The sequence below is a fragment of the Aquarana catesbeiana genome, linkage group LG06 (assembly GCF_042186555.1).
Source record: "Aquarana catesbeiana isolate 2022-GZ linkage group LG06, ASM4218655v1, whole genome shotgun sequence".
Classification (NCBI taxonomy): Eukaryota; Metazoa; Chordata; class Amphibia; order Anura; family Ranidae; genus Aquarana; species Aquarana catesbeiana.
Window position 1 is genome coordinate 156,080,271 of NC_133329.1, and position 14,802 is coordinate 156,095,072.

A 14,802-nucleotide genomic window follows, 5' to 3' on the forward strand; every position below is an offset into this window, starting at 1 on the left:
GTCATTTGTCACAAGTTGGTGAAAAGGGGCAGTGGACTGATCTGGGTTTGTCACAGCAGGCTATGGCTTCGAGGTTTCACATCCTTTACATGTTTTCCTGGGAACTTTTGAGCAACTCAAAACTGGGTATACACTAATAGATTTTTAAACAAATATTTATACAACACTCTCAGTACATTTGAATGCTAGATGAATGTCATTTGAAAGTAAAACATTTTTTTTGCTTTAAACATTCGATTTGAGTGAATTGACTTTCCAGAATGAAAAATACCGTTAGAAATTTGAGAAAAATTTTCCTTCCTGCTTCCTTCAAATTTTCTGGTCACTGGTTAAAATTGAACATCAATTTGACCACAGTAACAATTAGAAAATTGAATAAATGAAAATTTTCAGATCAAAATCTACTAGTGTATACCCAGCTTAAAACATAATCCCAGGGCTACTATTATACAGATAACACACAGTAAAAGAAAACTATCAAGTCAAGTTTCAAAAGAAAGGTATATTTATTTTTACTCTTGAACACAAAAATGCAGAAACATGATGCTCCTATTCAACAATTTATCAGTAGCTACAACACTGCCACTATGTACAAAATATCCTATGATAAATGTGCTACACATATAAAAATACAGTATGCATTACATATATACAATGTGCAAAACATCTGGCATTCGAACATCATGTTAAGGAATTGATTGCAGGGGGTGCAAATTGCATGTACAAAGGCATCAAAACTTTTCATAGAAAGGCATGAATACATGAGCAGGCCCCTGATCAAGGTCGCAACTGCTGTCCTCTGATTGTACAGTTTCTTCAGTTCTATTGGAGGTTTTCCCTGCAGTCCCAATAATCACTGCAGATGGTCTCCTACCTAAAACGTTCATGTCCTCATACTGCACAATCAATGGCTATAAATTTAATGAAAGAATCACCGAAATCACAGTAACTGTAAAGCAGCAGAAGGGACTGATGCAAACTGATCTTCTGATTATGTTAAAACAAAAATAGCAGGAATCAGCAAAACCCACAAATGTGTTGTTAAACTTTACAGCAATCTCCAAAGTACTTTTTTCAGCAACATGTAAAGATGTTTTTCAGTAATGTTCATTATATCAAGCACATTTTTTTCTTACAAAATAAATACAAGTCTCGTCTCGCAACACCAATAGGTTGTGAAACTCCCTGCATTGCTGAAAAGCAGGTGGCGGCCCATATGTGACTTATTCTACTCTTTTGCTTTTAGTCGATGGATCACAAAGAAAGACCCCATAAGCTTGCAACCCACAGAACTCTTATCTGTAAGAGGTCTTATCTTATCTTGCCTGACCCTGAACTCTTATCTGGTTAAGGGTCAGGCAAGCAGATACTCTGCTGAGAAGCACAGAAGCAGAGGCAACTGAATAATCTCTCTTTAATGCCCTACTAAATATTTTCTTTTTTAAATTATTATTATGGAGTATAGATATGGGCATAATATCTGTTCACCCAAATTCTGATTCCCTCTTTAGGCTTAATGTACACGGGACGTAGATTTCATCAAAATCGTACTTTATTACTTATTTTCAGTCACTTAATATATATTGACCAGAAAGGCGAGAACCATCGGGTGACTGGTGAGCAGTACCACGACTAGCATGTAGCTTCCAGCCAACGAAAACGTTTTGTAAGCAATGCACATTAACATTACAACTTAAAGCTGAAAGGTGTAGGAGCAAGTATAAGCTACAACAATTTAACAACGTACTTTACATTTATGGGCCATACGTTTTACATTTACAATTTTGGAGAATGCTATAAGCATTCAAAGCTTCATTGTCCTTTCTTCTGGATATCTACAAATATGCCGATAGCAGCAAGTATTATGTACCTACTACATGTAGAAACAATCCTATTCTTCCATATTTGTACACCTGAACTAAAGTCCCAAGTTCAACTTGTACACACAAGTGCTTTGGTGATGCATAGGAATGTTTACAATAAAAATGTGTGTGTACATGGTACCTGCCCAGGCTACAGCATTAGTATTGTGGTCCATTGAAAATAGGGCCCATATGAAGCCATTTTGGTACAGCTTTCACTTAGCACAGATACAGAACATTCATTTTAACAGGTCTTTTGGCAGTTCATAGTAAAAGGAAGGTAGGACAAAAGCTTACTGTTACTGAGTGTTTATATGTGGCTTTGTAATACAGCCTATCGTGGTATCTGGTAGTAACTGAACCAAGCAAACATGCTTTCCAGTGCACTAATAAGCTTGTTACAATATCATTTTAAAGCTGAACGCCCAAGCAAATAGGTAAATACACTGTTAAAGCACGTCTGCAGGCTTACCTGTTAATTTCTCTAATTCTGATCTGTCAAGTTTTGTAATCCAGGCACCCCGATGACTCCACTACAGTGATGCAACACCGCTTGGTTATTGCCTTGCCCCAAGAATGTGGACTGGACAGTAAGTGCCGGTTCACACTGGTGCGATGCGAGAACACTGCGAATCCACTGCGTGTTCCCGCATCGCATGTCAGTTCACACTGCCATATGCGAATCGCTGGGGAGTGTCAATACATTGTTAACGACACCCCCAGTTCAGCTTGCATATCGCACTGCGAACTGACAGTTCGGACATGAATCGGATCGCATGTGTGTGAACACACATGCGATCCGATTCTGGTCCGAACAGAAAAAAGGGTCCTGTGCGTGTTTGCACCGAATGCGGTGTGATATCCGCCATACTATCTCTATGGCTGATATCGCACCACACAGACATCGCATGTAATGTGAACGGCAGTGCGCTACGAATTACATGCGATGTCTGTGCGATGTTTGGCATCGCACCAGTGTGAACCGGCACTAAAGGTGTGTAATGACTGCTTACTGTTCTCCCTTATCAGCCATGCAGTACAGTGATTGGGTCACATTGCAGGTCTCTCCCTATCCCCAGTGTTAGCCCAATTGTGCAGGGGATTAAAGGAAGCTAACAAAGTATGAAGTACAGATTAAAATGTAATATTCTAATCAGTACATAACTGGATAAAAGTGTTATTTTTCCATCTGTACTACATATGACCCAAGTATTTAAAAGCCCACTAGATATAGTAGAAATGTAAATGTATAGAGTGTTGCCAGTACTGATTCTACAGACTGCTATTGTTTCAATGTTTCTAATTATTACATTTTAAAAAGGAAATTTAATGGTGATGTCAGTTAGCAAAGGCACCTTAAGCTGCCAATAGATGGATCGAAATTTGGCTGATTCAGCAGGGACTGGCTGAACTTCGATCCATGTATGGGCATTGTAGTTGTACAGAAGTCGATCTACCCATCAACTTCTGTACAACTGCCCTGTTGGAAAATTTCCTCTCGATCTGTGTATTCTGACAGAAGGGAGACATCCAGTGGTCAGAATATAATGACACAGCAGGGGGATTCCCCCATTCACCTCAAAAGTGTGGCTGGTGGAATTGGTTTGTTTTTTTCCCTGTTAAACCTGCTGGTTAAAAGAAATAAACTGACCCTTCAATGGCCAATATGCTAAATGTGCGTGTCATAACGGACTCGTAGCTAACAGTGTTTCCTAGGCGGTAAAAACCATTCTTGCTTTCTGCTTTAAAGGAAAAATGGTCCCCATCACATTTAAAATAGGGTGACATTTCTGTAAATAAAAAAAAAAAAAAAATGGGTACATGTGGGGTCCCACCTTTAAGACTGGTGGCTCCAGCCTCCCAGTGCTTCTGGTAACTGGAAATGATCAGATTCTCACTCCCGCTGTCATCAAATATGAACATCCAATATTCAATTGCATGCCATAGAATCTCATCACTGCTCCTGCAGCAAAAGCACTGGCATTAAAGCGGAGTTCCACCCAAAAGTGGAAGTTCCACTTTAAGCACTCCCCTTACATGCCATTTTGCTGCCAGATCACTGGACCATGGAACAGGTGAGTGTGTGTTTAACCACATGCCGACCAGCCGCCACGACATGGCTTGGCTGCGCGAATCGCCGTCATGTTACGTCAGTACCGTAGATGGCCACTATGGGGCGCGTGCACGCCGCCCGAGCCGATGCGAGTGCCTGGCAGTCTCTATCACCGCTGGGCTCCCGCGATCGCTCGGGGCACACGGAGAACCCGGAACTGTGTGTGTAAACACAGTGTAGTTTCCCTGCACAGTCCCCATCCCCCTTCAGTTAGAACACTTCCTAGGACACACATTAACTGCCCCCTAGTGTTAACCCCTTCACTGCCAGTGACATTTTTACAGTAATCAATGCATTTTTAATCGCACTGAACGTTGTATTAATGCCAATGGTCCCAAAAATGTGTCAACATTGTCCAACGTGTCCGCCATAAGGTCGCAGTCTCGATAAAAATCGCTGATCGACGCCATTACTAGTATAAAAAAAAAAAAAAAAAAAAAACATTTTTACCAAAAATATGTAGAAGAATACGTATCGGCCTAAACTGAGGGAAAAAATTGTTTTTTTATATATTTTTTGGGGGATATTTATTATAGCAAAAACTAAAAAAAATGCGTTTTTTTCAAAATTGTCGCTCTTTTTTTATCGTGCAAAAAAAAAACAAAAACGCAGAAGTGATCAAATACCACCAAAAGAAAGCTCTATTTGTGGGGAAAAAAGGACATCCATTTTGTTTGGGAGCCACATTGCACGACTGTGCAATCGTCAGTTAAAGCGACGCAGTGCCAAATCGCATAAAGTGCTCTGGTCTTTGGCCAGCCAAATGGTCCGGGGCTGAAGTGGTTAATAAAAGGCAGCAGATACAAGAAGTGTAACTGCTGACTCAAACACAAAAGGGCTGGAACTCCGCTTTAAGCTGTATCTGTTCCTCTATACTTTTTCAGCAGAGGTGAATAGAGTATTAGGGTATTCCACAACCACTGCAACCTGTCTGCTGTCTAGAAATGTTGGCATTTGTGATCATTTACAATCCATACATAGCCTGATAGTAGCAAGAATTTGCATAAAACTTTTCTAATGTAAAATCTTGTTCCATGCATTTTAGGAACAGATAGATCATAATAGACGTATATCTTAAAGTACAAGTAAGAGTGGTTTACATGATGGGATCCTGCAAGTATACAAACTATACCTCCATACCTTTCATTTTGGCACAATTTTGAGGGTGTAGAAAGTTTAGTCATAAAATGATAGGGCTAGTTCACTTCACTTCTAAAGTAGTCCTATTTTCACTACTAATGTTTTATTTTTATTATCACAATCAAAGTTTATTGAAAGTTTACATAGCATACAGTATGTTTTAACATTTTACTGGAAACATGCCTCAGCACCAGCCTTGTAAGATATGGACCTGTTGTTAACATTGTGCCAACTCCAATTCTGTGCTGTTCCGTTCCGATATCCATCTCAGTAGGTTTGATTACCTCCAGTACAGAACTGTGATAGAAGTTTATTGGAATCTGGTAAATCTCAGTGGAATCGAAATTCGGGACCAGCCACATTTCAATCCATCAATGGCTGTTCACGCTTGACAGAGTGGTAGAGTGAGAGAGATGTAATGATCGATTACTCTAGAACGGGACTTTTGGAAAAGTCATTTGATTGGCACCTGGAGCCAATCGGCTGCCGCGCTGCACTGTGTATTCTGACAGCGGGAGTGACTCCACTGTCAAAATTGACTAGCATAGCAGGGAGGATTCCTCCATCCACTTTGCTTGCGTGGATGGGGTCAATTGTTCATTTTTTTTTCAATCACACCACTGGCTGATTAAAAAAAAACATCCATGTACGGCCAGCCTTACCCTGTGTATGCACACATGCACTGGATGCCCTCACTATTGACACACTCTTCCTTACTCTTTTTATAAAGCATGTATGCAGCAATATCCGCTTTCTATGTTAACTTCTACCAAGCAGAGATTTCAAATAAATCAATCTACTAGGTTTAACCTCAAATGATTTAATATATTTCAAAGTACGTTTCAGAGAACCTGACTATGTTGCATAGTAAGGCCAACTGTATAAAATTTTCCAGAAATCCCAGACTGTAAACACCTAGGTCCTTTTGCCAGTTAGATGGGCAAGTTTCATTTCTTTGTAAGTTTTTACAAGAACATGTTAAGGTGATGGCTACTTTAGGTGCTATTGCAAATATTGGATTGCAAATACAACTTATCATAAAGAAAAGCACCAGATACAACCCTCATCTACATTTTACAGGAGAGCAAGCGCTCACTCACACAAGATGTAATCTCGTGTATTTTGTTTCGTTTTCAAGCACACTTAAAATACACTATGAAATCCTTCTTTTTTTTCAACAAGGCATATAACATGTTGCATTGTGGTGCATTAAAAAAGTGTCCTGCAATCCGCTTCTTTGGTGCCTTGACTTGCATTTTTTTCATTCAAGTCAGCTAAAAAAGGGGTCATTAAAAAACAAAACAAAAAAAAGCTTGCGAAGAGGTCTTGATGCGATTGAGCCCAAAAGGTTATGGAAAAAGGACTTTGTATAACTGATCCAATTCTTAATTGGAAAGCCTACAACATGAAAATAATATGATAAAAGTGTCTGGATTCCTTCACGTTACATCTAGCTTAGCTTTGAGTATTTCCAAGGTATTTATTATTATATCAAGATCCTAAATACACTTTTAAAATAGAAGGTTAGGAGACATTTTTTTTTAGTATTGTTTTGCCCAAAATGATAGTGAACTTGGAAGAGCTAGCCTTCTTGTAAAAATGAATTGCCACTTTTTATGTGGTATCCTTTAATTAACTCATGCCTGAAGTGATAGAAAATTCAAGGAATATAAGCCTGCAAAAGTAAAATATTAAGCTACAAAAACGATCTTTCATACGCACTTACCCCCTATAACATGCAGAACTAGTACATTGTTATTCTTATTCAACAAAACTTTGATTTTTCTTTGATTTGCGTATTTATGTTTCCGTGTATCCATTCAGACTTAAAGAACTCCTAATCCTGTCTACATGGCTTTCTAACTTCTTAAAAATATTCTTAAGCATTTTTTGTCCCAGACTGTTCTAACTAGCTATTCACTTCTAGATATTGGACTAGAAAATAAATAACTGAGCCAAGCATTGTTTGGTGTGTTGTGTCTTTTCAAAATAAGCAAAACTTGTGCGCTCAATTCATAGCAGGTAAGCTTTTCTTATAAAATCATTTAATACATTTTTGTACAATTATATTACAGCTTGTTTCGGAGTAGTGGCCATAAAAATCCCTTTGTTACGAAACATAAAAAAGAACAATGAAATAAAAAATAAAGCAAATATAAACAGAGCCAGTGAGATTTCATTCAATAAACATCTGTAAAATGTAGCGCTCAATCACTTATGAATTCCACATTTGCCAGCAATTGAATTACAGTTACTGCCCAGATTAGCTTTTATTTTTACAAGTTCAATTTCAACTAATTCTGAAAATGTGGTCTTTTGTAGTTTCTTTTACATCCTAAAAACGACTGTAAAGTATATCACTAAGGTTACATTGTCTAAGAGATTCATAAAGCCAATCACACATTATAGCATGTGTGCTTCAACTCCGCAAACGATTTTTATCATGAGAACCCTGAACCAGCCAGCGCTTTGCCATGTATTCCTATTGGCTCAGCCTGTTCACAGGAACAGTCAAGTGCAGTTATTTCTTTAAAACAAAAAATAAATTGAAACATTAATTCCTAAATTTCTGTACAAATGATCCACTCATCATTGCAATGGTATATTATATAATCCCTCTGGATCTAATCTGACCTACCATTACTGGTTCACTGGTCACCTTTTTTTTCTTTTTAAACATAGCTACCCTCCCTATTGGTGCCTTAACACACAGATATGGGTATCCAGTGCAGTTAAAAACTGTAGACCTCATTCTGTTCTGTTATTTGTGTAATTTCTACAGTTAGAGCCATACGTCCAGCCCATGTTTTTAAAAGTGAAATCCAATTCTGAAACCCACAGAAAAAGATTATTCCCATTGCAACTGCAAGTCGTTAGTATCCAAAAAGTCAGTGGAGAACATACTTTGAATGGTCGAGCCCAAGGGAGTAAGAGAAGAGGCTGAATTGGGCATGGTAATGTCCAGCCACTCCATGTTGTCCAGGTTGGTATCTTGAAGGTCTAGAGACAAGCAGCTGTTTGCAGTGAATGTAGTCTCTGTGGTTTCCATCGGTGTTGGATCATGGTCCAGTATGCTATGGTGCTGGAGGAGATCATTGTTCAGGTCATCTATAAGAGAAAATGTATCTCTGCCGTCATTGTGACTATCCAGGTGAGGAATGTTAGCTCCTGATGGCAGCGTGCCATCTAAAAATGCCTCCAGCTGACTTTCTAAGCTAATAGACAGACTGTTTGTGGGCTCCAAAGACAGAGGAGGTGCTACATGTATCTGTGGTGGTGGCCTTGATACCACTGTGTTTACTGGCATGGTGGTTACACTGGCAGTCGCAGGTCGCATTTTTGAAATTGGTGAAGGCTCTTCTTTCACAAGAGGGGAAATCTCTGAAAACAGAATACAAACATGGAAGGTTTTTCTTAGATTTTTTTTTTTTTTTTACAAAAGTTTAGCTTACTATCTATATTGCATCACAAAGAATAAACAAAGCGGAAAATCATGCATATGGCATACAACAAATCTGCTGAATTCTAAAAAATGTTACTCCAGCAATCTCCTGCAATTTAAACACTAGTTAGGATCCTGGTTCCACCCACCCGGGCATAAGAATGACATGTAATCTCAAATCCCCTGCTAAATAAATGGAGAGTCCAGTCTGGGCTGCTGCACCACAGTCTGATAAGGTGGCATGAGTGAACCAGTGTCTCGGGGAAATACCCAAAGGAATGCTCATGCACTGGCAAGAGGCTTAACTTCATCTTCGGTTTTTGTAACATTTTTAGATCAACATGTTTATTTTAGAGGCTGACAAATACATAAATATATTATTCAGATTGTTATAGCTGTAAACAGAACACCACGGTAATTCAAGTAGACTTGGGTGTGATTATTCCACCATGCGATAGTTATTAGGTTTCTAGATGAATTACTTGATTATCTACAGTACACTTCAGATAAGTGGTTACCATTAACAATTGTCAAACACTCAAATATCTTTGCGGAAATATTAAACACTTATGTTGTTTCCCAGATGTGTACATGTATCCACATCCACTATCCTTCTGCACAATAAAGCCTCTTCTCATAGTTTGAGTCTTGTACTCTTGTATTCCCATTGGTAATAAATTACAGACAACCAACATTCAACACTAATAGATTTTCCAAACTAGAGGAGTCATTGCTTTGCATGTCATGGAGGACATATACAGCACTTGCATTGTTATCATGTCTATTCTGAACAAAGCTTTTAAAGTGGAGCCTAATCCTCTGGAAATATAGAACATTCTAAATCAACTGAGAATATATATCCTGGTCTCTGAACACAAAAATGTTGCCATAAGCTGCATTAAACAGGTTTTATTGAAGATATAAATCTAGGAAAAATACAAAGGGACCGTATGAAGAGTACAAAATCTCACTGCCCAAACACTATTTTATCTTATTCAACTTTTAGCTCTTCTTGCTAACTACTATTTTACAGATATTTCAGATTATAATCAGAACATATCATGCACTGGTCTGACTATAGCAGAGTGAAATCTGATTGTTTTCGAGGGGTAAGTGTAATAATGCTTCATTGGTCTTACAATATATGGCAGGTATCTGCCAATAGTCTGACCAGTCTTGCATTTCAGTTCGCGTTTATCAAGGTACCCATTTTTCCTATTTTCAAAGGGAAATGTGCTAGATATTAAAGTGGTTCTAAAGGCAGACATTTTTTGTTGTTTTACCTTAATGCCTTAGGTAAAAAACCTTCCTCTGTGCTTGCTACAGGAGCACTCATAAAAAAGAGCCACCTAGAACCCAGGCGGGGGGACCACAGAGGAGGTGGTTCAGGGCTGCTCTGTGCAATAGTATAGCAGAGCAGGCAAGTATCGCATTTTAGTGATTTGAATTTTTAAAAAAAAGTAACTTTACTATCACTTTAATTAAGCTCCTTCTAACAAACATACTTCAGCTGTCATAGTGTCACATTCTCCTAGTACCGTATTTATCGGCGTATAACACGCACCCCAATTTAGGAGGGAATTTTAAGGAAAAAAAACTTTTAGGAGGGAAGTTGAAGGGAAAAAAACTTACATTTAAATGCCCTTCAGTGCAGCCTTGCCCCAGTGCAGCCTTGCCCCAGTGCAGCCTGGGATCCCCTGTCCCTGCTTCCAGGGCTTCAAAATTGCGGTCCGCGATTTGAAAATGGCACCGCCGGCGCCGAAGTACACAGAGCCGGTCCTCGGCTCTTTCCGGCGGCTCTCGTTTACTTTCGGCTCCACTCGAAGTCCCGAGCGGAGCTATCCGAGTAGGTTCGGATAGCTCCGCTCGGGACTACGAGTGGAGCCGAAAGTAAACGAGAGCCGCCAGAAAGAGCCGAGGACCGGCTCTGTGTACTTCGGCTCCGGCGGCGCCATTTTCAAATCGCGGTCCGCGATTTTGAAATTTGGACAGCTCGGGATCGGCGGGGATCGGCGGGGATCGGCGTATAACACGCACCTGCGACTTTCCCCTGATTTTAAGGGGAAAAAAGTGCGTGTTATACGCCGATAAATACGGTAATTGGCAAATATCTGCTACAACTGCCTGCTAGTTCTAAATCTATTGATATTTTTAAATTTCTCACCTGCCCTGTTCCTTCAAAGCCAAAAGGAGAGACACAGGGTCAAGAGGGAAATAGCAGATCACCATCTAGTCTTTCATTACCAGTCACATTTACTCAAAATTAAGCTGGGTATACACCAAGTTATCCTTTTGTTCAACTAGCGAGAACGGAAAAAAAAAAAAAAAAAAAAATCTAATTCCCTCATCCACACAAGCAACGTGGATTCAGGGATCTCCCACGCTGTGCTATTGTATTCTGACAACAGGGACTCCTCTGCTGTCACAGGGGCTGATCAAATGCTGGTTTTCCAGCAGGATCGTAAATAGTAGCTGGCCTAATGGTCAGCTTCTGTTGAACAGAGAGGGATACACACATCGAAATTTGGCCAGTTCCTGCTGACCCAGCCAAATTTTGACATGTGTATACTCAGCTTAAGATGCAGAGAAGAAAGAAATGATGCTTTAAGTAACACTATGCCATCAACCAAGCTAGTTGCTTGTACTAGCAGATATGGTCAACTACATATACTACATACACTATTTATGTACAATAGTATTATAACAGCTGTGTCCACCTCAGTGAATCCTACAGAACATTTTCACAATGTTGTGTGTCTGATGATCAGTACTGATGATCTTTATTTTGTGAACTGAACTGATGCATTTTTGCACCTTTTTGAGAAGCCTGACACTGCATTTTAATGAATAAGAATTTAGTCAGAAAGTGTGATGTATGTGATTGTTTTCAGAATAACTTTCTTAGAAGCCCAACAAAATCAGCCCTTGGTGCCCCTCTGAAAAGTAATCTGCAGTGCATCTCTTTTCAGGGGAGAAGCACATGTCTGTTGCTGCTGCTGGCGGGCCTGCTTCTTCTTTACCATTTCCGAGCCCCGCTCCGCCTTTACGAGACCGTGCTGGCCGTGTCTGCTTTTATCAGTACACTGACTCCAAAGTTCTGTGTTTCTCTTACTGGCACATCATCCCTGATATCTGGACTAATACTGAACCCACTAACCAACAAGGATACATCTGGGACATCTACTGCATACATCAGGGAGCAGTGACCTCCATAAAAAGCACTACATGCCTATTACCCCTGCAGGGGTGTCTGGATTCGGTGAGTAGGAATTTTGAAGGGGGAGCACAGAAGTCACCTGGAAATATATTTTAGCACTAAAGTCACCTTGATGCTGTCCAGAACTGATGCAGACACCACTATGCATATGGAACTTTCATATATCACCCTGTCCTTCATTTTATAGACTTTTTGCTTTTTCTGTTAACAGCTATAATACCGAGGGACCGCTGTACCGATTATTGAACTTTTATTGCAGGATCCCATCTGGTTGATTTGTAATTCCCATATATATGTGACTGTAGTATATGTGGATTAGAGGTGCATTGATTGTATATATTTTGGTTTATTTCTGATACATTGCTTTTTTCTTCTTACCAGTTTTTACTTTCACTATACACCCGTATTTCACCTGAAGCCACGGGTTGGGTATTTAGGCCTATGTGATATACCTCCTCCACTTTGGCCTATTGTGGCAGGAAGCATTTATATCACATAGCCTTATTCAGATACCATGGGTATAGCTGTGAAAATATCTATATAATAAATATTGTCTTTTTTCCCTATGATACAGCAGCATCTAGGGTCTCCTCTAGGTAGAGACAACCGCCCCATTTTAATTTGTCCACAATATAAACCGGGGCACTCCCTGTGAGGGCTCTGTTCAGGGGAGGCAGCAACCTTTCCTTTTACCGTGTAGGCCCATCCTAAGCGCAGGTTTTTCCCTTATTTGTTTTATATTGTTTCTGTATATGTTATGATGCTGAGGCTCCACCCACAGACCATAGCTTTGGGCAGAGGAAAACACTGGAGTGAGGAATCGGGCAAGTTAAAGAGGCTGTTCTACAATTACCTACTTACTCTGCCTGCAGCTCCTAGGCAAGGGTGTGGTCATGGTTCTTACAGCATATTGAGAAATCAAACTATCCCAAAGCTTGGAAAAGATGTTTCTGCAATGTACTGGAGCTTCTTTGAGTGAGATTTGGGATAATTATGAGAGGTATGTTTTTCATATTCTCCTAAAGATATGTTACATAGTTTAGAAAGTTGAAAAGACTCAAGTTGAACTGGATGGACCTAAGTGTGTGCATATGTGTGCAATTTTTATTCTCCAACAATTCCCATAGCTATGTACCGTATATACTCCAGTATAGGTCGATCCGAATACAAGCCGAGGCCCCTAATTTACCCCCAAAAAAGGGGGAAAAATTTATTGATCTGAGTATAAGCCGAGGGTGAGAACTGCAGCAGCTACTGTAAGTGGAAAAAGAGGGTCAACAATGCCCATCTGCAGCTGCATGCCTCCCTGTGTCCTGTGCATGTGTCCCCTACCTGTGTCCTGTGCATGTGTCCCCTACCTGTGTCCTGTGCATGTGTCCCCTACCTATGTCCTGTGCATGTGTCCCCTACCTATGTCCTGTGCATGTGTCCCCTACCTGTGTCCTGTGCATGTGTCCCCTACCTGTGTCCTGTGCATGTGTCCCCTACCTGTGTATGTGTCCCCTACCTGTTCCTGTGCCACCTACCTGTGTATGTGTCCCTGTAGCGATCTGCACCGTGTGCCGCTCTGCATCCACCGATCAGCGTGTGATAATAACATTCAGCGGCCATTCCACTGTTCAAAAACCGCAACTCCTCCTTGTCTGTTATAGGCAGAACACTCAATTTCCCAGCAGTCAGCCCATCACGAACATCCGTTCATCCTTGTACCACGAACGAGGATGTCCATGATAGGCTGAACGCTGAATGCTGGGAAATGGAGTGTTCTGCCTATCAGACTAGGAGGAGGCGCGGCTTTTAAACAGTGGAATGGCCGCCGTCTTTCTGCATGACACGCTGATCATGTAGGCAGACGGCGATGACTCAAGTATAAGCCGAGGGGGGCACTTTCAGCCTAAAAAAAAAAAGGGCTGAAAATCTCGGCTTATACTCGACTATAAATGGTAATCCTCTCCCTGAGGAAGACCTCTAAAGGGTTTCTTTAATATTCTCAGCTAGTAGTACTTTGTGTATGTGGTTTTATTGTGTGTTTAATGCGTCATTTCTACATAGGCAGCGGAGTCAAAAAATAAAGCAGACTTTGCATTTTGATGCAAAAGTTGCATTCATTTCTCAAAAAAAACAAAAAAACCCACTTTTCAAACATTAGATAAATTGACGTTTTTTAAATAAAAGAACAAAAATTAATACTACAAGTTTTATGTCCACTAGTCTTTCTATATGCAATAAAACTTGGGGGACAGTTTACATTAGGTATATGGAACAGTCAGCTAAATTGACGTTACTAAAGCTGTAGTAAACTCAAATACTCCTTAATAAATGCAGTCTTATAAAGCTTTCCATAACATTTTGCATTATTCTTTCCCCCTTTGGACTTTTTTTCCAGTTATATGGATGTCAAGTTGTGAAAATGAACAGGGCAGATTACAATAAAACAGAGAAGGTAAGAATCGATCCATACACAGCAATTTGTTCGGTGCTTATTAATGATTTAAATGGGGAATATATATTGGAGAGAGTTTACTACCACTTTAAGTAACCCAGGTACATTAGAAAAATATCTGGGTTCAGAACAATGCATAAACTTTTTTTAAGTACTTCTTTTTCCATAACCTAGGTCTGAAACAAGAGGAGAATTGCACCGTGCTAAGGAAGTGGTTGAAATCCAAACTTACTGCTAGCTATCAAATGTTTAAATCTCAGCACTCTCATTAACATCAGCATTCTTTGACAGCAAGATGAAACAGAGCTGAAAATTGACCGCTTGCCATGAACATAATCAGCCTACGCTTCTACCACTGGGTATTGTAATGGATTCTCAAGCTGTAGGTCTTGCTCTGTCTCCCTTAGGTGCCAAATATATAAAAGGGAAATTATGTCATCAGCCACGCACATTCATTACATGCTGAAAGAGTATGCAGCAGCGCTTGCCTTTCCTTAACTGCTTCCCGACCGCTGCACGAAGATTTACATCAGCAGAATGGCACAGGTGGGCAAAAGGGCGTACAGGTACGTCCCCTTTAAGAAG

The 14,802-nt window shown here is 40.1% G+C and overlaps 1 protein-coding gene across 15 annotated transcripts in view; it reads right to left on the reverse strand.

Annotated features, from left to right (window-relative positions):
• Positions 1–487: 487 nt before the first annotated feature.
• The window catches only part of MRTFB (myocardin related transcription factor B), a 501,337-nt gene continuing 487,022 nt past the window's right edge, over positions 488–14,802 (reverse strand). For all 15 annotated transcript variants that reach the window (XM_073591089.1, XM_073591093.1, XM_073591099.1 and 12 more), the window contains one exon: positions 488–8,496. In XM_073591089.1, the coding sequence (XP_073447190.1) occupies positions 7,964–8,496 (533 nt within the window). In that variant the 3' untranslated portion in view covers positions 488–7,963. The remainder of the gene's footprint in view (positions 8,497–14,802) is intronic.